This window comes from Abramis brama, assembly GCF_963993115.1.
Source record: "Abramis brama genome assembly, chromosome: 17".
Classification (NCBI taxonomy): Eukaryota; Metazoa; Chordata; class Actinopteri; order Cypriniformes; family Leuciscidae; genus Abramis; species Abramis brama.
Genome location: NC_139979.1, coordinates 7,271,642 through 7,296,666, shown reverse-complemented (window position 1 = coordinate 7,296,666; position 25,025 = coordinate 7,271,642). Strand labels below are relative to the sequence as shown.

The 25,025-nt window shown below is 39.8% G+C and overlaps 3 protein-coding genes across 4 annotated transcripts; all 3 read right to left on the bottom strand.

The window, feature by feature from the left end:
• Positions 1-233: 233 nt before the first annotated feature.
• Positions 234-6,782, bottom strand: zhx1 (zinc fingers and homeoboxes 1). The gene is made up of 3 exons (XM_084088856.1): positions 6,271-6,782; positions 5,116-5,375; positions 234-4,724 (listed from the first exon to the last, which is right to left on the bottom strand). The coding sequence occupies exons 2-3, from the start codon at positions 5,273-5,275 to the stop codon at positions 2,395-2,397; spliced, it is 2,490 nt and encodes an 829-aa protein (XP_083944982.1). The 5' UTR covers positions 5,276-5,375; positions 6,271-6,782; the 3' UTR covers positions 234-2,394.
• A 216-nt stretch (positions 6,783-6,998) lies between these two features.
• On the bottom strand, positions 6,999-21,199 carry atad2 (ATPase family AAA domain containing 2). Of its 2 annotated transcripts, none has more exons than XM_084089655.1 (28): positions 20,868-21,199; positions 20,179-20,324; positions 19,991-20,043; positions 19,753-19,903; positions 19,438-19,519; positions 19,259-19,349; positions 18,122-18,280; positions 17,863-17,974; positions 15,976-16,086; positions 15,127-15,235; positions 14,938-15,053; positions 14,633-14,807; positions 14,452-14,540; positions 14,158-14,317; positions 13,960-14,050; positions 13,306-13,620; positions 12,967-13,087; positions 12,024-12,210; positions 11,750-11,935; positions 11,490-11,625; positions 11,212-11,408; positions 10,941-11,100; positions 10,312-10,434; positions 10,031-10,192; positions 8,762-9,193; positions 7,595-7,728; positions 7,330-7,458; positions 6,999-7,164 (listed from the first exon to the last, which is right to left on the bottom strand). In XM_084089655.1, the coding sequence occupies exons 1-28, from the start codon at positions 21,003-21,005 to the stop codon at positions 7,132-7,134; spliced, it is 4,098 nt and encodes a 1,365-aa protein (XP_083945781.1). In that variant the 5' UTR covers positions 21,006-21,199; the 3' UTR covers positions 6,999-7,131. The 2 variants fall into 2 exon arrangements, with proteins under 2 accessions (XP_083945781.1, XP_083945782.1); XM_084089656.1 differs by having other exon boundaries at positions 20,179-20,306; positions 20,868-21,167.
• A 460-nt stretch (positions 21,200-21,659) lies between these two features.
• Positions 21,660-24,855, bottom strand: psma2a (proteasome 20S subunit alpha 2a). Its single transcript, XM_084089133.1, has 8 exons — positions 24,711-24,855; positions 24,119-24,195; positions 23,785-23,917; positions 23,226-23,348; positions 22,988-23,069; positions 22,771-22,844; positions 22,623-22,680; positions 21,660-21,935 (listed from the first exon to the last, which is right to left on the bottom strand). The coding sequence occupies exons 1-8, from the start codon at positions 24,749-24,751 to the stop codon at positions 21,819-21,821; spliced, it is 705 nt and encodes a 234-aa protein (XP_083945259.1). The 5' UTR covers positions 24,752-24,855; the 3' UTR covers positions 21,660-21,818.
• Positions 24,856-25,025: the final 170 nt, after the last annotated feature.

Here is a 25,025-nt window from a genome sequence, read left to right as displayed (position 1 = left end):
GCTTTTTATATAGAAATTCAAATCGAATGCTAACTTGTTTTAACAAGTCCAAAAATGTCATTCCCATACTATAAATACATAAAATAACACATTATCCTCTTGCTGCAGTGTAATTGCTTACTATATACAACAATTAGGCTAAAATATGTTCCATGTTGTTCTCCCAGAAAGTGATGCCATTAGAGCGACTTATGGAAAAGATCAACTTTGAGGAGAAAATGAAAAGCAGAGAGCATTTTTTCATCCAAATTTATTGTGTTGTCCTCAAACAAGTAGAAAATATATATTTAGTCTAAATCAAGCAAAAGCCTATTAAAACAGTTCAATTAAATTAAAAGCATTGCACAAGGCCTATGGCTCTTGGAAATAAAGCTTTTTGCCACCACAGCGGCATCTACAGATTTTAAGGCTCAAATCACAATCCATGATGGTTCCAGATCTGTATTATTATTATTATGTGTGTAAAAATCTGTGTTTTACAGAGCCTAGAAACAGACTAATCTGATAACCATTTAAGAAACACTGTCGTTATTAAACGTATTATTAGTGACTGCTGAAAGGAAGCAAAACATACAACTGTGGTTTGATTCTGCACTAATACGCATTCAAAGCAAGATCCCAGTAAGCTTCTCAAACTCTAAAAAACATGAAAGGATCAGTTGTTAACAGTGGAGAGGACACATTTTCCTAAGTTTAAATGTGCTATTTTGTTCAAACAGTACTTACCATGTTCACAGAGGCACATTTGACCTCTTGTCTATAATACACTACAGTATTCACAGGAAAATGAAGGTTGCAAGCAAGTCAATTAAATGTTCACCAGAAAAAGAAAGAAATCCAGGACGTAAAACCAAAAATAAAACATAGAACTCTTAAAATCTGAGAAATATCTCAAATCACAAAAGAATTATTTGAATGATCACCATACAAGCAACCCACTCGTGTAGAGGTGAAATTTATCACTATAAATACAAACTTATAAAAAGGCTTTAAAACTACTAGTTGAGCATAAAGGTATATGTACAAACTGAACACTTTTTTCCCCCATCCTAAATGTCGGATACATGCAGATATAATGGAGATGGTGAATGTCTTACGTGGGGGTGCGATTTTAAAAGTACCAGTAATAGTGTTGCTTTCATGCAGAAATATTAAAAAAGCAAACTCAAATTACACCCACATGGTAATTATTCATTAACAGTTCATGTTTAGTCCTATAAAAGCAAGATATTAATAGAAAACAAAAACACATTTTCCTCAAAAAAGCAAGAAATTCTGCAAAGTCATAGAAATGGAAAACATAACACTTCATGATTAGGGCAAATACACATTAAGTTCTTAACATGATCATTTGAAATTTGTCAAGCAAATGAAAGTCCCCTTTGCCTGCAGGCTTATGAACATCTCTGACAGCCCAACAGAGGAGAAAGCTGAGGGAGGTTTCACTTTAAAATTAATAAACAGCAAATGACAGCCAAAAACAAGAATTCCCCATGTTCCCATTGAATTTAAGAAAACACTTTAAAACTGTCCAGTTGAAAAGCTGCAAAACAGTCACATCTCCTGTTTATTACAACCACTGACATTTTCATGAAATATTTTTAAAATATTAGCTGTTATATTTTCAAGTCAGATGGACTACAGGAACATCTACAACGTCCTGTTGGGATGTAGTGTGCTGTATGTCAGATATACACTGCCAGTATATGGATGATAAAACACTGGGAATGAGACATAAAACACTTATGTGTCACTGAATTTTGAAATTCGATTTGAAATGTTTGGTCTTGCCCAACATAAAAAAGGTGGCTGGTTGCGTTTTAAACACCGTACATCACGGTGGTTGACAAAGTGCCTCGTGTCCATCTGATACAAAGTATTCATGCATATTCCCTCAATAAGCTATTGTGTTCATTGTAAAGGGAACCATAACATTCAATACTATACCTTTGGCACTAAGAATTCTCCAAATAACTGCAAGCGAGAAAAGCCCCATTAAAAGCCCCTACAGAGAGGCCTAGGATGTCTTTGCATGTACAAGGGATAAGGTGCATAACCAATTCTGGTAGGCATAAGTTCAGATTGTATGCATGACATGGTCAAGATTATTCAAGGGCTCTTGAGTTATCGCTGCATTTCAGAACCACAGAGAAAAAACCCTGTTCATGTGCATGATTTCTCAAGTTTTTAGTGAAACCAAACATTCTGACCAAAAAAAACAACAACATTATTCTCCTCAATGTTTATGCTAGAAAGAACTTGTCAAACCTTAATTAAAACTATGTACAATATAAGCAGAATTGGTGCAGTGGTAGAGGGCATGTAGTCGAGACCCAACACAGTCATGGTTTTACACTAAGGGCCATTGCTCAGAATAAAGCCAATTCAGACAGATCACTGACCCTCGGACATTGATAAAGTTTTTCGAACGCTCTGTGGAGGCTCCCAGGAATCGCTGTCATCAGTGTCGTCATCATCGTCACCTTCTTCATCTCCCAAGGCAGAAGGTCCTTGCTCTTCAATTGCCGTCTCATTTTCACCCAGTGACTCGTCCTCTTCCTCATCTTGTTCCTCATTTCCCGTTTTATCTTCAAATGGGTTGGTACCCATTTCCTCCTTCCGACGAATCTCAGCAAACCACTCTCTCACCTGCTCGTAGCTCATGTTAGACTTGGCGACGAGCTCATCCAAGTCCTGTTCGTTCAGAAACTTGTGCTTCAAATAATATTCCTTCAAAATATCTCGTGCAGACTTAAACCTGATAGGTAAATTCTTCTCCGATTCTGTGGGCTTCTTCGCTTTTCTATTACGGGTTCTCCCCCAACCGCGATTCCGAATCCTCCGTTTTCTGTTTTTGTTGCCATTTGTTCCTCCCACATTTCCACTTTGATAGTAAAAATACCACTTCAAGTTGCCGTTCTTCCAGGCGTAGCGTGTATCGCCAAACCAGTTGACGATGTAGGAGCGAGGCAGTCTACTCTCCTCAGCCAGCTGGTCGTATTCTTCTGCCGAGGGCCACTGGGTCCGAACGAACGCAGTTTTTAGAACATGAAGCTGCTCTGGAGTTTTTTTAGTAACCTTCTCTTTGCTTACCCTCTTCCCACCAGGTGGAGTTTGGCTCCCCTTCTTCTGGGAAGATTCACCATCTGCTTTTGACTCTGAGGAATCGGGCACAGGGGCTTTTCTCTTTTCTGTGAACCAGGCGTCAATCTCTCGTCTGGTAAGCTTTGTCTCGGCCCTTAGCCGGCTGAGCTCTTCATCAGTTGGTGTGTCACATTTCTGAAAGCTTTCCTCTAGAACCACTAACTGCTCCGGTGTCTTTTCCTTAAACTTCTGCAGGGTAAAGTCTGGGAAGGGGTTCCAGGTCTTGGCGCGCGTCTCCTTCTCTTTGACAGGTGATGGTGTTGGAGACTGTGGCGTTTCGTCACTGGAGTCGATAACAATGGTGGCACTACTACTACCCCTGGGATTGTCGTTCGGGAGGATGGTGTGGCTGTTTTTAGAATTGCGCTGGTTGTATCGGGTGTCACTGAACCACTTTTTAATCTCACCTTTAGTGAGGTTGGTCAACTTCATTAGCCTAGCTATCTCAGCATCAGTAGCAAACTGATTCTTCAGATAGCTTGCTTTCAATTCAGCCAGCTGCTCCTTGGATTTCTTCGGGCGCATGCCAAAGTGATCGGCACTGAGTGCAGAGTTCTCCTGAGGGGTCAGTGATGGGGGCTGAACCGTAGTAGCTCTCTTAGTTTCACTGAGACCTGGGCTTATTTGATTGGTTGCGATCTTGGGAGTCTGACTTTGATTGGGCATTCCGGCTACTGTCAGCGTTATCGGGGTGGACACTGGGAGGTTGTTGGCTGTTCCAACCTGTGTCAGAACCAGACCTGGTTGCCCCACAATCTGGCAGGTTTGAAGAATAGATTGCAGGCCATTAGTGGCAGAAAGATGATGGGCTGGGATGACTGTGATGGTCTGGGGAACTGTGTGGACTGTGCCATTAAATTGCTTCCTCCTGGCTTCCTCAACCTCTTCTGGGGTCCAGCTAACACCATGCTTCAAACGCTGAGCTGAAAACCAGATCTTTATCTGCTCCTCGCTGAACTTGGTCTGGGCTGCAAGTCCCATGATCTCAGACACCGACGGGTAGGGGAACTTCTTGTAAATGTTGATCAGGACTGCATTTGAGTCCATTGCAGCATTATATGTGGGAATGCTGCTTACTGGAATTAGAAGTTGAGCTTGAGCGTTCTGCTGGGCCTGCAAGGCAGAAAGCACCTGGGCCAAGCCGGCCGGAAGAACCGTCGCAGAGTTCATAACCAGCTTCTTCTGATCTGCTACCGTAGGGTTTGAAATATTGACGAGAACGCTGGGCTTTATGGACTCCGTGAGCAATGGGCTCATGTGTTCTGCTGCCATGGAAGAGCCCATCACTGATGCTTCCAATGGCTCCAGTTCCATCTCACTTTCAGCCATTGTCTCGCTTTCACTTGTGCCTTTTAGAGACATAGCTATTCTCTTGGGTTCAGACTTGCTTTTCATTTTCATTATGGGAGTCTTGCTGATAGGGATTCCAGTAACTGAGGGGTCATCACTATCCTCCATCTCTGTCTGCACAAAACCACCTTCAGTGGTCAGATCAGAAATGGGCTGCTCTAGTGATGTTTGACCTGAGCGTTTTCCTAAAGAACGACAGTCCTCGCTCGAGAAATGACTCCCCTCATATTCTGTAAGCACAGTGAAAGGATCATTTTGATTAGAGTCAGTATAAGTACATGACAGGAACAGATGCTTAGCAGATAAGTAGAACAGCACTTCTGACTTGTTAAAGTAAGTTTTTTTTGTCCTAACCAGCAGTGACTGTCAACAGCGATGTGCGACAAGAGGTTGCTTTATATTTTTTGTTGCAATGTGATAGGTAGCCCTTTCCAGTGCCCACAGTGTAAATCTCACTGGTCCAAAATCACACTCAACATAGTTGTATATTAACCATCAATAAGGTTTTGATTTTGCAGCATTTGTGCTTTCAATATGAAAAGAAAAATGACTTGCACTTGGTATGGACAGAGTGCTTTTCTGAAAGGACATAAAAAAACTGCCTTTAGAAGTGAACTTCACCTGTCTCTGTTTCCATGGGAACCACTGCTCCCTCAGTAGGACCGTCTGCCATACTCTCGGCTCCTTCATTCCCTTCCAGGGCCTCCATATCTGGATCTTGCTCTACAACATCTGACGGAAGCACCATGCAGGGGGTCGTGGACTTCCTTCTGCTCGACATTGTGCTTGTGAGTGTGAAAAATATAAGCTAGCCAGAACCTCCAGGAGGTTGAATTTATATGCTAAATGTTAGTCCCATTCCAAGATTTGAGCTCAGCATCCTGAAAGATACAGAGAAACAAAAACATACACAAGACACTGGTTATAACACAGGACAGTTGACAGTTACCCACTAGATCAAATTACTGTCAAAAATGTAGATAAGATAAAATAAACAATTCTTTTAGATTAAATGCTAAACAAACACTGCAGAATCTAGGGAGCACTTTACAGTAAGTATGTTAACACTAGATAAAACATCTGTAAATGTGAAGTTGTGAACCGTTTTATCTGTTATCTAACATTTGATATATTATTTATCTATAGCCCTATAGATTTAGTGCCACTGCAGACCTACAGCTGTCTGATATCTTTCTTTTTTTGCTAAATAATATGTAGCTTACATTAAGGCCTGGTTTCACAGACAGGGCTTAGATTATGACAGTTATTTTGGTTAATTCATATTACAATACATTATTAACATTAAAAGTTATATATATTAACATTAGTTAATGTATTAATAACTAACATTAACTAAAAATTAACAGTACAGTATTCAAAAAAATTACCAAAGTTGAATAACCATTGTTAAAATCTAAAGTCACCACTCACCAGTATGATAGGCATCATCACTGAGCATGACAAAATTGTGTGTTTAGAGTGTTCCCTTGCAAACACTGGGGCAGTACCATATCAATATACAAGCCCAAATTTCCATGGAAGCATGTTTACCAAATTGCCTTTATGTACAATGTTACATCAATATCAGCACCATAGTATATATCAAAGTACTATGGTGTCCCCAAATATCAGAACTGTACCATGATTCATTGTACATGTCTGGTACCCCAAGGTTATTAAAATTACTATGGTATTACCATGTTACAAAGTATAAAAACAAGATAATACCATGCTACTTTGTTAGTGAGGGAGCTTCAGGGATGTACTGGAACTCACCGGCCGCGGGGTTTAGTGTGAGATCGCGGCTCTGGGTGCGAGTATCCTTCGGCTCGGCTGCAGGAAGAGCGGAGGCGAGGCGGACCGAGAACCGCCGCGGGTAGAGGGGGAAAACCCTGGATGGACAGGACAGATGCCACGCTGATCGGATGCTTCTCTCTCTGATGACTCAGCTCCTCTATTATTTTGCCGGGCACGCCGCGCGGGTGTTTTATTGCTCTCTCAGTAAACACAATAATCATCTGCGCTCATTTTAATGGCAGTTTTTAATGATCATCAGGCGTCACCGCTGTCAGTGTTATACGTCGTGACATCATCGCCAGGCGACTCCTCGCCGTCACGTAAAATCGGCGATAAAACAACACGTTTGCACGTTAATTGAGTCAAGACACTCACAGAGGACTTAATAGGATCCAATTGCACATACTTGTAGACTTTAAACCTCTCTATAAACTAAGAAACCCGAGTACTGACTATAGAAACGTACAAACTCCAAACCGTCCAATCAGAGTAAACGTGCGGTCACGTGACCCTCATACATCTCTTCGCAGATTCAAATGGAATTTTCCCCATGTTTCCTATCAGCACTATTTAGATTTCATCAGACCCAGAAGAGCAGAAACCACAAGTGATTACAACACCCAACTACTTGCAGTACTTTAGGACAATAGTATATATTGTACCATTATAAAGTCATGTTTGGAATGACAACCAAAGCGAGACAATGAGACTTGTGATAAAAGCTTTAATATGCACTCAAAATGCACAACACAAAGTCAGGACTAAAAGAATTAGCAAAATATACTTTATAGACCAGTAACTTCTTGTAAGAAATATATTGTAGTTTGTTTATTAAGAAAACTAGAAAAACTCCTCAACTTCTTTTGACATCTCCTGGAAAAGAAAAGAAAATACACATTAAGTAGGCATATAAAGTAATAAGCCTTTTAAATGTGAAAAATTTTATGACTCAACTAGATAGTTTTAATCTACTACTCAATCAACAGAAGAGTAAATTAGTAAGACTGGAGGACGTGTTTCTGCATTATCAAAACATACCTGTATAAGTGCAGTTTTGTCGTAATCTTTCCTGTGTCTATAAATGCTCTGGCACAACAGAGCATACAGTTTCTCCAGTTGATTGACCTCATATCCCTCTGTCATGTCCACAACTCTCTGTAAAAGTTCCTGAATCGGGAACGAAAACCAAACAGAGTCTAAAAACACCCTTCCCAGTCTAAGAGTCGAGTCAACATGCACACTACAAGGTCATCGATTACTTATTGTAATTGTTTCTGCAGTTAGATAAAGATATGTGGCGTACTTTCAGTTTGTTGTGGTCCACGATAAGAGGCAGGGTCTTCTGCTCCAGTATCTTCATGGCAGCATCCACACTGATGAGACTCTGCTGTTCAGCCTGGTTCTTAAAGCCTCTTGTCATCCGCCTCAGTCTGAACTCTGAAAAACCCATGCAAACTCAATTATTGCTTCATGTTCATTAGGGGTGTAACAATACACGCATTCGTATTGAACCGTTCGGTACGAGGCTTTCGGTTCGGTGTTCGGTACGCATTTTCAAACCAAACGGTTCGTTGGACCATTTTTCCTGCCGACCAAAATTTCGTTATTTCAAATGTAGGCGGGTCACGCGTGGCAAGCGCGCTCTGAGACGCTGGCACGACCACAACATTGTCCAACATCAAATGGCAAACGTAAGGTAAGCGGAACGAAACTGAGCTACTCGTTATTGTGTGGTTGACGGACCGTTTATCAGTTTGGACCAGTGCAGCGCGAGCCGATCTTGATCAAGCGACACTGTTACTACACAGCGCTAAGAGATCCAGTAAAGAAATCATTTGAATTCGCCACTTAAGTAATAACATTGCTGCGAGATCTAGTGAGAAACATTCACATTTCTCCGTTATTAACAGATCAAACAGTGCGTGGAAGCCTGGAAGAAACACTGTGCCATGAATGAACTATCCAGTGTCCACAGATCTGTAACATTTACCATGGATTTACTGTAGTAACACTAACTGCAACCATGGAAGTTTGGCAGGAATAGTAGGCTATAGTAACATTATACGTCGGTTTTATTTTGACATTATGAATAAAATTGCTGCCCTCAAATGTTAATCTGAACTAAAATAGACCTTTGTTTACTACAATATTAGGTTACATTTCATTTTTTCCAAGGAGCTGTTTTGTTTTATATGCTCCTAAGAAGAGTCTAGTATAGCTCCATCATTGCTCAAAGTAAAAAAAAAAAAAAAATCATACTTTATTATGTTAGTTTTAATTACATTTTGTAAAAAAAAAAAAAAATTCTCTGGCATTTTTTTTTTTTTTGCTGAAAAAAAAAAGAAAACGTACCGAAACGTGACAAGTGTATCGTACTGAACCAAACCGTGAATTTTGTGAACAGTTACACCCTAATGTTCATACAAACACAACTGTTAGAATATGCTAAATGGTTTTGTGATTTACTGACCCATTCCACTGCTGTCCTCTGCAATTGGCTCTGTCCTCTTAGGTTCAGTGTTCTCTGATGCTTGGACATCATTTTGCACATCTGTGACATTATTCTGGACCGTCTCAACACTCACAACCTCATCCACTCTAGAGGTTGTATTGTCAATGTCCCATCTCTCGGAGATGTTATTCTGCACTACCTCCGTGGATTCTGTGGGCCCTTCTGCACGAGCACACTCATCAGCCTCCATTGACTCACATTCAACATCTTTCATCTTCTCTGGATCTTCACTCTCAGCCAGTTTTACATCATACTCTTCTTCATCCTCCTCTCCATCCCCTGATTCTGCTGTGTTAGGGTTGTCTTTAGAGTTCAAATGTGAGCAAGACTTCTTTCTGCGGATGAAGCCGTTTTTCCATCGGCTTTTCCTCTTCTTTTTCATCTGTGAAGCTGTGGATGCACAAAATATTTCACCTGTAGCCTGCATAGAAGAAAGCCTACCAATCTAACTTGATGTCAAAAGTACCGTTAAGATAAGTTAAGCATAAGCCACTGCTAAAAATGTTAATAATAAATCAAACAATATTGACAAGAAAGACAAAACCACTTTCTTGGTCTTTATTACGGGCTCTTTAAATGAATTACTAGGCAATATTTTTATAATTTATTTGAAACATACTAGAAGGCTGCATGTCATTATTTTAATGTTAATATTTCACTTTAAAATGTATTACAATAAGGCATGTAGCATTCAAGCATTTTAACAAGTATATTATCAGCTTTTAACAAGTACATTCACAGTGAACATTTGAATCTGTGTTGGTGCTGCCGCTGACCCAGAGAGAGCAGTTGTCATATGGGGTGGGCTATATACTGGTAGACACGATTAACCGGTAGAAATTTGTCAGTATTTGTCGGTAGAGATTTTGGACTATTGTCTCTATCGTGGTTAGTGTTGTCAAAAGTGACATTTTAAAAATGTGACGATACCAGCATTTCCCCCAAGCATTTTGAGCGTGTTGAACGGATTCTTAAACAACTGATTCACAGAGCGCTTACACAGATACACACGGGAGCATTTGAAAGCAGGCAGCTATCAGTGGATATATTAGGGATCTGCTGATAGACGCCTGCTTTCATTCAGAATCGTGGGAGAATAGTGATCTCTATTAAAAAAAAAAGATTTTTTTTTATTTTTTATTTAACCAGATCAATTGTGCAGCTCCAGATGAGAGTAATAAAAGACTCTCCAGCACTGATGTCTGGAATTAAAGCACTGGCAGTCACCTGTATTAATTCCTGTTTGACGTGATGCAATCACTGCTGGTGCTGCTGGCACAGGTGTAGCATCTTTACTGGGTGCTGGATCACTCATCTTCTGCTCGACTGTAGCGGACATCTTTGGCAGCACGTGGTAGTAGGCAGGAGTGAACCGTGATGAGGTGGAGCCTAAAAATAAAATATTATAAAATGTAAGTGATGCATTCACAAATATGATCATATTCAAATATGATCACTCCAATCCAAATATGATCCCACACTAAAAATCAATGCAGCATCACTGAAACCTCGTTTGATGCGAGACTCCCTGATCTCAAGACAGGTCTTCTCAAAGTCCTCATCTAATTCATCTCTGATTATGGCATGTACAGTGTCCTTGAGAGCACAGGCACGGTGTCTGATGAGCCGATCTATTACAAACACAAACATCATAGAAATTGCATAGTACACTACAGAAATCACACAAATGGCATGCAAAACACACTTGGAGAATCATAACGGATAGTTCCAACTCTGAAATTTAAATAGATATGCTTTGAAATAAAAGCCAAAGCTGACAATCCTTTGACCACACATTTATTGAGCCAAGCTGAATAGAAACTGTGTTCAACCCACATACTATTCAGTGGTTGTCACCAATGTTCAGTAGATAAACCACACACATATATGGTTCCTTGCCACTGTTGCCTTTGGCTTGCTCAGTTGGGGATATTTTGGGGATATTTAATTTTATTCTATCAATCAATAAATTCCACTAGAAACAAACCTTGTTGTATTATTTTATTTTAATTTAATACTGTGAAGCTGCTTTGATACAATCTGTATTGTGAAAAGCGCTATACAAATATACTTGATTTGATTTGATTTGATATATACATACATACAAAATATATTACCATTACAATTCCCAGCCTACCTGAGGGGTCTCTGTCTGGATTGTACTCAAGGGCGTTCTGCCAAATCAGATCCACATCATGCAGGTAAGCCGCCACGGTTTCATACTTGTGCAGATCAATTTGGGAGAGAACTGTGGACAAGTCCATGGGCTGTTTGATGACTGTAGTGTAATCAGGAACCTTTCCCAATGAAAACCACATGACTTCAGTGAGGACAGTACTGGTTCAGCAATATATAAACAGCTAGAGAGAGTTGATTCAGAAGAACTGTGGGACTGAAAACTATCTTACCTCCTCGATGTCCACAGGCTTTGTAAAAGCCTTGAAGCGTTTGTCCTGAGCCAGTCGGTTGGTGACATCTCGCAGGAAGAGGCGGAGTTCCCTGAGCGTGTTCTCTTCCTGCTCTTCTAGCTTCTGCATCTCCTGCTCAGACAGCTGGCGGGGAGGCGGCGGAGGGGCCACCGGTAACACCTCTAGTGCCTGGAGGACTGAGAAGGAGAAGGTGAGTTATCACAGGTGTGCATGAAAACACTCCACTAAGAATGTGAAAAACACCACAAAAAACTCACCTGCTTTTCTCTTAGATGCTGGGGCTTTAGCAGCTTGATTTAAAATAAGATCCTCAAAAAATCTGAGCCTCTCCTCCCGAGAAGGAAGTGGAACATTGAACACCTCACCATACTCAACATGGAAAAGGTCCTGCACCTTTAAACAGGTAAACAACAAAAACAAAAAACTGTCATACAGTAACATTACAGAAGATAAAATATTTCATTCAGTCTTTAGGCCAAACAAGCCCCAATACTGGTTTATACAGTTCATGTGGTACCTCAGGATAGAGCTTTTGGTGAGGAAAGCTGCATGTGGCGAGAAGGAGGCAGGGGAAGAATGAAGGGATGTCCTGCAGGAGACTGATGAATGTGGCCTTCAAAGTGGAGCTCACGGTGTCCCACCAGCGCTGGATATGTGGAATATACAGAATACTGGGAGTGGTTCTCCTCGCCTCACAGAAAACCTGATGTATAATACAGGTCGATAGTCATTTCATAAAACAAATTCATCGGGGTGTATCTTGAGCTTTTGTATAAATTCAGTGTGTTCACCTGGGCACAAGCCTCCTCTGCGGTGGCTGAACTGACCCCATACAACACAGCAATATCGAGTGTGTAAACAGTGAACTTCTCCAGGGCGTGAAGAATAGCAGGAGCCAAGTGTGAAGTCTGACCAGAACCTGATGTCCCACAGAGTAGCAGTCTGGGTCTGAATGAGGTGGGCTGCTGCAGGGCATTCCTGTAATACAGGTAATGAAAGAAATAAAAGCAGGTCAAAATTACTTAAATTATACCATAGGCTGAATACTATGACTAGTGAAAACGTAGTTACTGAACATGTTTTGGAGTCTGCAGCTCTGTTCAAAATACTAAGTGAGTGACCTCCCAAGACAGCATAATAAGGCATCATAGGCATGCTCCTAACATAAAGAGTCTTCCAAAAACTAAGTAGCAACACAAAGTCGCCTTCTAAGATACTATCTTTTTTTAGGGAAATCCTAGAATGCATTACAATGAAATAATCCAAGATGGCACAACGACAACAATAATAATAGTTATTATTATTTGAATAATAATCTAATTAAAATGTAACTATTTTACCCAATGTATGTGTTATTCTGCATAGGCATGTTTAAAAAAACTGTTGTTGAGGATAAACTGGATCTGGTGGGTTTTTTTAAAGAGAGAGAAATGTCTAACATTTTTAGAAAAGTTGCATCCTGTTTTTAAACAAATCTGTAACTACACAAAACTTTATGGCAATATCTTTTATTTCATAAGGCTTTCCTGAGAACTTTTATCTGTATACAGTGGATGATACCACATATAAACAGTTCAGTCAAGAAAAGGGAAATTGTGTACTTCATTTGACTCATGTTTATCCCTTAAACTGGATATCAGGAAATTATTTACTACTATAAAACATCAGGCTTATTTTTTTATATATGGGGAAGCACAAGAAACATTTGAAAAGTCAGTTTTCTGCATTTCTAACCTTTTCAGATGAAGAGCAGATGGAGCAGGCCCAGTATTCTTCTGGCCTTTATTACTAGAGCACACGGAGGACCCCTCATCTTCACTCTGCAGTAGATCCTCTAAGATGTCAGACACACCCCCTAAAACAATATTTACTTGCATTGATGGCATGATTAAGAATTTCAAAATACAAACTACATTTACAATTTCTGAAAAGAAAAAAGTTGAGTGGCGTCTGCCCGTGCAAATGTGGCATGATATAATGTGTTTTATGGTTTGAGTTCTACAGTGTTTTGCAAATACTTAAGTGTTCTTATAGCTATGTAGAAGGGAGATAAAAATAGCAAGCTATCCTTACCAGCATCTCTTTTCTTCTTGAGGCCTTGCTCTACATGAGGAAAGAGTTTCTGCAGCATCTCCATGGCGTTATTGAGGACAGAGCTCAGCAGGGGTTCAATAACAGGGGTGAGTGCTTTAGCTGGAGATGCCACTGCCCTCTGTGAAGCCGGAACGATCTTCCTCATGGCTGAGAGGAAGTCTCGGCCACTCACGCTGATGGACTCCACATCCAGCAGAAGCTTCTGGGAGGAAGCATAGATTTGGGGGTAGCACCTGCGCAGGGCGCACAGAGCTGATTCTGCACACACGGCTTTGATGTCTGCACCACAGTAACCTAGGAGCACAGGGAGACATAGTTTTGACTACTGGTATAAAAATCAAGGATGAAAGTATAGTTCATTCTAATAAAGCACTGCCCACTTAGACAGGACAAGACAGTCTGAGGTCTCACTAAACGGCAGAATTTAAAGTACTAAAGAGTGAGAGTACTAGAACAGCAGAATGTTACATAACATTGCTACCCAAAACCCAAACACAGCAATACCCAGGTCCTGGGGGTGTTGGAAAGCTCGAGCATCTGTTTTAGCACTGAGCAAGCTGAGACAAAGGCAAGCTATTATTTGAGATGCGCTCATCAGGACGTTTAACATAGTAGAACATGAGATGCTCTTACCAACACACTTGTCAGCCAACTCTTCAAGAAACGCATCAGACAGCTGTGGGTCCCACTGCCTGGTATGGATCTTTAAAATATCTTTGCGAGCCTACAAAGAAGAAACAACGTCTTGTGGGTTACCCTAAACAAAACACTCACTGCAGTCAAAAATAAACACTGAATAAGTCATTCTACAATAGAGATCCAAACTCTCACCTCTCTGTCTGGTAAGCTGAAGAGAAACTCTCTGTCGAATCGCCCAGGCCGTCTGAGCGCAGGATCGATGGAGTCCAGACGGTTAGTGGCTCCAATAACAACCACCTCACCACGGCTGTCCAGCCCGTCCATGAGAGCCAACAGGGTGGACACGATGGAGCTTTAGAAACATAACATGGAGGTTTAGACAACAATCAACACAAACAAACGATTCAACATTAACAAAAGAATAGCAAAAAGCACCTTTAAACAAGAAATATATACACACACACACAGAAACGCAGACTAACACACCTGTGTATCTGGTCCTGCCGGCTTGACCGAACAGGTGCGATGCCATCAATTTCATCAAAAAAAATAATTGATGGACGCATCTGGTATGCCTGGCAAATAAATGGCAAAGTTCCTTTAAATCACACAGAGACAAAATTAGGCATCAATGAATGACCATTTTTTAAATGAAATGTGGGGAAACCTGGTCAAACAGGAGGCGGAGCTGTCTCTCAGACTCGCCCACCCATTTGCTGAGGCAGTCTGCCCCTTTCCTCATAAAGAACGACACCTTCTTCTCGCCTTGACTGCACTCATTTGCCAGGGCTCGAGCAACCAGAGTCTTTCCTGTGCCAGGAGGGCCGTAGAACAGACAGCCTCTGGAAAAATAATTCAACATGCGTTCTGCCAAAGGTAATATTCAGCATTACCTCTCATTTTTGCAATCTGTTGGTTAGTCATCCAAATAGGCATTTTAATGTGAATATTTGTCAATATCACTTTTCAAACCTTGGAGGCTGAATCTTGAACTTCTCAAAGACTTCAGGGTAGAGTAAAGGAAACACAACCATCTCCTTCAATGCGGAGATGTGTTTGCCCAAACCCCCAATGCTGTCAAAGCGCACCTGCACATGGAAACCAGAGTCATATAAAGGTCTTTACAATTTTTGTAGTTCAAGTAAAACGGCAAGCACATACCGTTTGATCAATTTGCATTGGGTCAACATCTGCAAGACTTGCTCCAATTTTAATCCTGTCCTTATGGATTCCCAACAAATCCTCCTTCCGTAAATTCATAGGGAGGCATCTACAAGCAAAATGTGATTAAACGTTTAGTTTAATAATCGCTTTCAAATATTTAAAGACTACAAAATCTAGATAATGATAATAATAATAATAATAATATCTAAGAAACAACTATTACAGAGTAACAACAGATATAGCTTCTTTATTGTGTGCACAAGAACAGGTGTTGTATTTCAGAGCTGTTTGATTGGTCACGTTTGCTATGCAAGACTTTAAACCAAGTCTTAAGACAGGGTTTTTCCTGCATTGAATTTGTTTGGCAGCCGCCAAAGTGAGTTTTTGTCCCGCCAAAGCCTTATTTGATCGGTGAGTGATGTATGACTGCAGCGCTTGTGACAGGGCGCATGTTACTGAAAGAACGAGCAGAGAGAGAGCTCCGGATGTGAGGTGAAACCAGAAACAAAGTGCAAAGCATGTTGTTGTTAGCTAGCTAGCTGACTATTAAACTATTATAGCCTAAAACTAGACTATTAGTTGAAATAAACTTTACTGCTTCTTTTTTATTATACTTTTTAATTTTGAAATGATTATATACCAAAATAATTATCAGGTCTAGCAAAGAAGGATTTTATCTTACAAAGCTATGAAATCCAGTGGTAAAATCACACTTTTTTTTTTAAAGAGGGCAAAGAAAGGATGACAGTGTCTGTCGGCCGCCACCGAAGACCATTTTTGACCCAGGAAAAACCCTGCTTAAGCATAGCACCTCTAAAATAAAAGCTTTCAGCCAGAGCTCTTTACCTGTTTATTGACCTGCTACGACTCTTACTTCTCCGTCTCTCAAATTTCTCTTCATCAGATGATGATGATGATGATGATGTGGAGTCACTACTATGGATGGCATGTCTTCTCCTAAGATGAAAACAAAAGAACAGAAAGATTGTTTTTTAGACTATCATAAAACATTCACATCAATGAAAAGTCTAAACTTTCATAAAATACTCTACCACCTCTTATACCCTAACACTTCTTTCCAAAACAAACTAATGTGCACAAAACAGATTTGTAATTATTATATTAGTGTGACGTATTGTAAAGTGGCATTTGTTGTCTTCACTTTGAAAGCCCCTTAATTTTCCACATGGAGATCTAGTGAGGCTGTATGAATGCTTGGCTTACCCATCACTCTCACTCCTGCCTGAACTACAGCACGAGAAACACAAAGATGAGTGGGACTGAAATTATAACATGGAAAGTGCAAAGAAGGGGTGTGCATTTTGATAAGACTCTAATGCTGCGTTCACACCAAACGCGAATCTGCGTCAAAATTCGCGCCTGCCGCGTCTAGTTATACGCGTGACCACTTTGTGTGCATTCGCGCGTCAAGAGTGAAATTGACGCGGGTAAAATCAAAAGTTTGAAGCGAAATTTACGCGCGTCAAAGGCGAAGTCAGGGGGCGAAAGTTTCTAAGCTGTTGGCGGCCATCTTTTTTAGATGTTTATCGAGCATTAGCAATAGCATTAATCGAGAGAGTCACCGCTCTTATATGATCTGAAGAGCAGAAACAGCTGCGTAGGGGACATCGTTGCTGTACTCGGGTCCACCAAAACCTCCAGAGGGTTTCAGGAGTTTCACAATTTGCTCCAGGAGGTAGGTTTGGTGGACCTAACGGTGAGGACGCTGACGAGGACAGCGTAGGCCGTATAAAGCCTCGGCCTCGAGTGGTCGCTGCCTGACGAGCCTGCGCTGTAAAGCCCGGCGCGAGGTTCACCCTCTCCCGCACCTAATCTGTCATTTATTTTTGTTTTGATAATAAATGGAGGCATCCTCCAAAAGTGAAACCTGTCCTGTTATTTTTTTTGAAAAGTTTTTATACACTTAATTGTGTTTGGTGTCTTTACATTAGATTAATAAAGTTTCATATAGGCTAATCTAGAATAGATATGGAATAAATAGCATTCAATACAAATGAGTAGGCTATCTCTCATATTGAAATCGAGTTTTTATGTGAAAGATTTGCTTTGTTGTGCATTTTAGTCATATTACAAAATAATTTATTGAGGCCAAACATAAAATAACATTAAACTGTCAGTTCACCACGTGACAGCAGCAAGCAGGCAGGCTCCTGATTGGTTAACGCGGCGCGAATTGACGCAGAAGTTCAGATTTTTCAACTCGGGCGGCAGACGCGAATTCGCGTCAAACGCGTGATGCACAAAAAGCACAATTCGCGCTTAACGCGCGAAACGCGCCAGACGCTCAATTCACGTCTAGTTCGCGCGAATGAGGCGAATTCGCGTCTACCGCGCCGCGCTAAACGCCTCATTCGCGCCGCAAGACCTCCAGACGCGCGTAAACGCGTCTTACCATTGACTTAACATTGAAATCACTCGCGCCAGACGCATATTCGCGTTTGGTGTGAACGCAGCATAATACTCGAATACTTGAGATGGGATGTTGGCTGATGAAGCGAGTTCCGTCTTCTTGTTTTATTAACACAATGTCTTTGGCAATTGCACTGTGGCTTGCTGTTCCTTCAGCATCTTGCTCACATCTGTGTCTCGTTTTTTAAGACAGGGTGTCAAACATAGCGCACTTTCAAATACGAATCAAGACCCTGTCAAGCCAAGACTCAAACTGATAATGTTGAAAAAGAAATTGAAGAGAAATTGAGGACTAGTACTGACCTGGTGCTCCTCCTGTTGTTGTACAAGCCCCTGGGACTTGAGGAACTAAATTGATATCTTCGTCTAACTGGCGTGGAGTGACGTTTAAAAAAGATGCTCTGCTTTTTTGGCTCTGCAATAAAAAAAATATAGTAAAAAGGAAAATACTAAAAGGCATGAAAGGCAGAGAAAAAGATTTAAGCAAATTTAAATCAGGGATGTGTATATCTGATATGTATAGTCAGTGCATGGTCTCTTTAATGAACTATTACACACAAACCTTTAAGAGGCGCCTGGTAACGCACAACAGCTTTCCTTTGTCGGAACTCATAGCGCTTTCCGTTCTCTTCTTCATCTTCATCCTCGTCATCATCTCCCTCATCATTTTCTTCTTCTTCCTCTTCCTCACCCTCTCCATCCTCCTCTTGATCACTGTATTCTGGGAAATAATTACAGGTTCAGGCCAAGCAACATGCTAAACAAAAACCAATAATATTTTGTGGTACATATGCAGTAAATTATTACCATTATTACACCAAACATTTGTACCTTTATCACATGCCAAATAAACAGGGCAGTGATTAGACTTATTCATGTCTCATATATATATATATATATGTCGCAAAGTGTTTACTTATATTTGTGTGTGTGAGGCGCAGGTGCGATCAAACAGTGGAAACATAAAAACATACTCCGTCATTTTGTTTATACAGGACATCATTCAAACTGCAAAGTGTTTAAGTTACTGTTAATTAAATATATTAATCTGAAATGTAGCAAATTAATTTTCAATTCATTCAGGTACAATTACCAATCATATCTCAAGGTCTTTTTGTCTTTTTATTCATTTATTTAATCAACTAATTATATAAAACTATTGTCAGTGCACTACAAATAAACTGGTTCTATGCCTTTACTTTATTAATAAAACTTATTTAAAAAATACAAGGCTTAAGTAATTTATTTTCCTTTGGTGGTACAGCCTGAGACATGCACAAGCCTTCTGCATTTTTGTTTTGCTTTTCCCTCCATTGTACCGAACTCGTAGCGAATCGTGATGTCCGAACCGAGGTATGAACCGAACCGTGACTTCTGTGTACCATTCCACCCCTAATATGTATTAGGGATGGAACGGTACACAGAAGTCACATTTTGTTTCACATTCTGTTTTATAATTTGAAACCTAATAAACCTGTGTATAGCATTTTTCTTATCTTTCAATCCTTTTTTTTTTTTTTTTTTAAATATGGTAATGAGTGTCCAAATACATTTTGGAGCTAACGTAAATGTTTTTGTTGTGGGGCTATAGATCCACCATTGACGCAAAACAACTGCTAGATAAAGGTGCAGTAAACACAAATTCAGGATGAGACAATAAATAAAGCAGGATTAATGAATTCTGATCTACAATCATCACCATTCTCCTGGTTGTCTGAACTCTCCTCCTGTCCTCTGACTGAAGGTTTTGTGACCCTCTTCCTCTTTGTTCCAGAGTAAATTATCAAATTCTAAAAAGGAGCACAAAAACAGTGAGTTAAGTCCTGGCAGATCACAGAAGTACAGGAGGAGTCAGTGATGAAGATCATGATGACGCACCTCCTCCTCACTGTCTCTGCTCCTCAATCTCCGACGCATCTTCTGCATGTCATCCATCTTCTGAAGCACAGCCTCTGCAGTGCTAAAACAGACGAAAACAGCCACTGAGAACCAAGAACCACAGAAATATCCACACACAAAGCCAGTTGCACATCTGAGTCTGAATATAAAGGTCCAATGTGAAACTGGTTTATGTGAATCTACCACATGTTAGACTTCTGATCATCAAAATGGGAAAATCATAAAATGTGATTTAAATGAGTCACTGTCCTTATAAACAGAAATATAACAAGAGTTTTCTATATAAGTGCATACTTTGTGATGAGCCTGTCATAGAGGACCGACTGGTTCCTGGTGTCAAGCTTATATCTTGTGATTCTTGAGCTACGCCTCACAGCACTGTCTTCTTCTCGCCTTTGAATTTGAGCACGCAGGCTTCGAGAAGTAGGAGTTGATTCCACCTCATCTAAAGAAAGTAATGGATTCATATTTAGCAAGCAGCAAACCAACAGAACTGCTGTCTGACGTTTATCAAATACTCTAACGTTCCCACCTGTGTGCTCATCTGCCGATCGCTCCCCATCTGCCTGAAATCTTGGAGATTTCCTATGAATTAATGAATAAATAAAACAATATACAAGTTAACAAATTGTGTACCAAGTACATTCAGTATGTAAGATGATTTTTTGATTAAACAATTAGAGAATCAGAAATGAAACCATCACACAGACACACACACACCTTAAATTCCTCACACTTTTCTCATCTTTTGGAGGGGATTTTGGAGATTTGCTGTTTTGTCCATTCATATCAGCAAAGGTGACTACATGTCTTCCTCTTTGAGTTCTGCCCCTCATGCCGTTTTCCTCCTTTACAGACAAAAACCCCTAAAATAAATATATTCAATGTATCATAGCAGTGTCCAGTAGAATGACATGCTGTTCTCTATATAGAACTATTTTTAAAAGCTATATAAGTTACTGACAGGAGCTCATATATCATGATTACATTATACATTTGTAATTGTCAAAAGTGTCACACCACAGATATAACTTAAAGATTTACAGGTGATTAAAGTTTATATATTGTTCACTGTGTCACGTTAAGTTATGGATTGATATTTTTCATTGAGGTAAAACTTCATTGGCCAATAAAACGGAATTCTGATTTTGACTTGTCAACTAACGTTACCCATTTACATGTATCCTCCTGCACCATGTAAATTATTACCTGTGTATTTCTGAGGTAAACATTGATAATCACCTCATCTGTTTTTGTTTTGGAACAAGTCGCGCGCTCATGCAGTTCATTCAAGCGTCTCGCGCTCAATTTAAGCGCCAACTTTGTTTTGATAGAGCAAGAGATTTACTGTAGGTAAACAAACAAATTACTGACATATTTGTACTAGTAACGAAGAGTTATTAACTCACATTGGCCGGACTGTCCTCTGCGCTCGTTAAACTGTCATCATGGGCCTTTTTTAGCCGCGCGGACTTTCTCTGAGGCGGGTTCAGCGACAGAAACTCCGAGCTCGAGTCCATTTCACCGTTACTGCGTAACATCACCATCTTTAACGAGCCTTAAAAGACCCCCAGACCATTCACTGTCAACCTCACTTTAAGCTGTGTTTGTCAAGACTTTAATACGCCGAATGCTTTGAACTAGAACACATCGTTTTGAAAAGGCACTAGTCCGCTCCTCCTTGATTTCTGGCGCCACAAACGTCACTTACAGTCGAATGACACAACGCAAATACGAATGTGCTAGCGAGACAGAAACTAGGGCTGTTTATGCGAATGACCGCCCTACCAAATCCCTTGTTTCAAATATAACGTGTTATTCAACTGGATATGAAGAAATTATAGGAGAGAAATTGCTGGACCTTTCGATGACAAAACCTTTGAGGGTTTTATCTGTGCAAGTAATACGATTTTGCGTAGGAATACTGTTTGGAAGGTGTACCGACTCATTTTTGGCGCGCCATAAGTGACGCGAGGCTCAAGATTCTGATTGGCTGACGCAGGCCAAACCCCGTCTTAAGCTTGTTTATTAAGGACAGTCGATCACAGAAATCAGATATTTGTCGCCATATATAATCTAACTTTTATTTCAGATTAAAGTTATGATATAAAACAAAGAGTATATTCGGTTACATTTAGTTGTTGACTTTTGCACAAATCTAAAACATTCCACAGTAGTACAAATGGAAACAGACGACAGGATTTCAAAAGACTTGTTTATTTTTTTCCTTCCTAAACAATACAACTTTAACTTATTTCCATGCTTTAGATTGCTCAAACAAACAAGTAAGTACTAATGAAGTTGGACTGATGAAGACAAGATAATCAGTGCTCAATCTACAACAACTTGTAAAAGTGATATTAAACAATGGCAGCCAGATAGTCTTTCACCTCCGCTGGGGTCAGTCGCCTAAATCCTGCTTCATTGCAGATTCCCACCTCAATGTTGTCTTCTGTCATTTGACCCTCAAAGCTTTCCTGTAACAAAAGTATTCATAGATAACTTTGATGTTTGACATTTTAGAGCACTGGCAAATAAAACGTCATGCTTTGTGACAGGTGCAGTTTCAGTCAGTATCAGTATAGTTTTATTTAATGCCATGTCAGCATCTGTGGCTTTCTTCATGGCAAAAACTGAATTACAAAAATACAAGAGTGACATATACACACACAAAAAAAAAAAAACAAGCAGAAAAAATACAGCAATTAATATAACATTTTTTAACATTACAAGATTTTTAACATTAACATATGATAAAAATTCTAAAACCTTTTCTGGTAAAATCTAAACAGGTCCTTTAAAATTCTTTACCTAATATGGTGTTAATGGTCAAAACAATTACGTTAAAGAGAAAAGTGAGGTGCATCAGCTCAAATAAATGAGGAATACAGTTAATCAGTTCCAAAAAAAGATTGAATCCATTATTTGGCAATAATATCATAACAAGGGAATAAGTAATTTTTGTAAGAAGATGGTTAAAAACTAAAAAAAAATAACATACAAAAAAAGGCACAAAAATTATATTTTTTGGAGGGAGTTATGCCCTCTGCGAGCAAAGTCAGTAAGTTTTAGTCTAATGCCAGAACATTAACTAGCATTTTAGAGAAAAATAAAAATGACCAGAACACAACTTGAACAGACATAGCTGGGTTGTCAATTATTACCTTAAGAGTCAGAATAGCAGTGTGAATCGCATCTTCCAGTTCCAGATCCTCATTGTATCTGAAATAGGAAAATGAAGCAAATGAGAGGCTGTGTGTTTAGAAAGACTAAAAAGCTCTTAGACTTGGACCATGCATGTACATTCTATACCTTTTTTCAAGGAATGTTTTCCCATTCACATAGTTCTTCCCCATCGCTGTGGCTTTCCATGCAAAGTATGCTCCCTTAAACAGATCAAAGTCCATCTTATTTTGTGAATATAGTACATAATAAAGAGCTTACATTTTTAACAGATAATTTATTTAAGTTTAAACTGGATTGCAGTAATACAATAAATATAATTATAACACCAAAGGGAATAACATACTGAGGGGTCAGACTGGAAAAGGTATGGGCGGTCTTCATCCCAGCCAGCAATCAGGAGTGACACCCCAAAAGGCCGAACTCCTCTGTGTCAAAACAAAAAAGCTGCATGTTATGCCATTGTCGCTTTGGTACATGCACGTCAAGCATCTTCTCAAAATATTGTTTTACAACACTGCAAAACAATTGTTTGAAGTGCAACTTCCAGAATAATTGTAGAAGTGGCGATGTATCACGCATACCCTGATTGTGTGTACTCCTGCATAACAGAGGCCACCCTCTGAACAAGCTGGCCTGTAGGAATCGGCTCCTGATAGACCAGGAAGTACTGCTGAGCCAGCTTTCGTGCCCTTCGCACCATAACCCTGCAGATATAATTAAAATCACCATAATGAACAATTCTTGTTTTTTTTATGGAATATTGCAGCATTTTTTTTAACTGACTAATCAGTGCACATCACTTTTTTTAACTTCTTGTGACCTCTTGCAGCAACATCTCTTCTCTGATGTCATGTTTACTGGAGCCAGGGTGGGACACATGAAATCACAGCAATAGCAAAACCACAACAATCCAATCTATTCCCCATGGACATAATCAAGTCCCGCCCAAATTGTTTTCTTGTTTGAGAAGCTGTTTCCCTCGGATATATGTCACAATAGGGAAGAAAAGACTATTGCAACTTCTGTTTCATGCCAACTTTATCAACTTTTTTAAAACAAAAAATCTCATTGAGCTTCATGTGCTACATGTTAGGAATCATTATTACGTAGTGTTAGGTCATGCAGGCTCCAAATCCATACCTGTAGTCTGGACCCATGCCACTGTAGACCATACCGATGTGTTTGGTTATGGGCTCTACTTTGTGAACACTTTGCTCATCGTATAGTATAGATTTCTGCTTCTTTTCTGTAGCCAGAACAACACCGTTTGAGGCTGTGAAAGAGAAATGAGGATGAAATGAAAGTGAACATTCAGTGAATGGACACAGTTTAAAAAGCTGTGATTTTCTGTCAAGAAGGCAATTTATAATAAGCACATAATGAAACCATAAAGTTTTATAAACACCACAAATTTCAAGACACGCCTGATAAATACAAGACACGCCTGATAAATACAAATATATATATTTTTAACCTTTTATTCCAACCGAAGGAGCACCGGCTGCTACAGCTGCCAGGGCATACTCAATCTGGACCAACTTCCCTGAGGGGCTGAAAACACAAAAATAAGATTATAAAATGGTCCGTAAAATGTCACACATGATGAGTGTTCTGTTTTCAGTTATACTATATTTAAATGACTAAGGAAACTGATAATCGTTAACTGCAAGCTTACTTATGTGCATTAAAAAGTCATATAAATGTGTATATAAAATGAACAGTTTCCACGATGATACACTGAAAGTGAAAGTAAAATCAGCAAGTTCTATCACAAAGACAAAACTGAGCCCGAGTCTGTCTTTTAAGCACTCCTGAGAGTGTTGTATTTGTTGATCTGGGAAGCATTATTGTGTTTAGTTCACTCTATGCATGAACGTTGATGCTCATGAATGAAAGAAGCACCCATCACAAACACAGTGACTCTGCATCAGCGCTCAGATAATAAATTAACGCCTTTAACTGACAAAACGCTCTCCGTAAACCTCGAGATTTGCGATTCGCTAAAAACACACACTCGTTTAATATGATGAATGCAATGAATATGATAAAATCATGATGTTAATTACCTGAAAGTGGTGAGGGAGAAACTGTAGCCTCTGTCTGCCATGGCTGTGTGACTGTTGGGGAAGTGACGACACACGCTTGCTTGATCTGATTGGTTGAAAGAGGTACTAGGGTAACTCAATTAATTGTGGGTATTGTAGGCAGCTTAAATATAAGTTTAAAATAATGTTGGGAGTCACATTCTGTTTGCCACTGAGTATTTAAAACCATAATTAAAATATGTATTCGTTTTTTTGTTTTTCATTTTCCGCTCTCACCCGCTCAGAATGAAGCAGAGTTTTTATATCGTTGTACTACAGATCCCAGAATGCACGGGT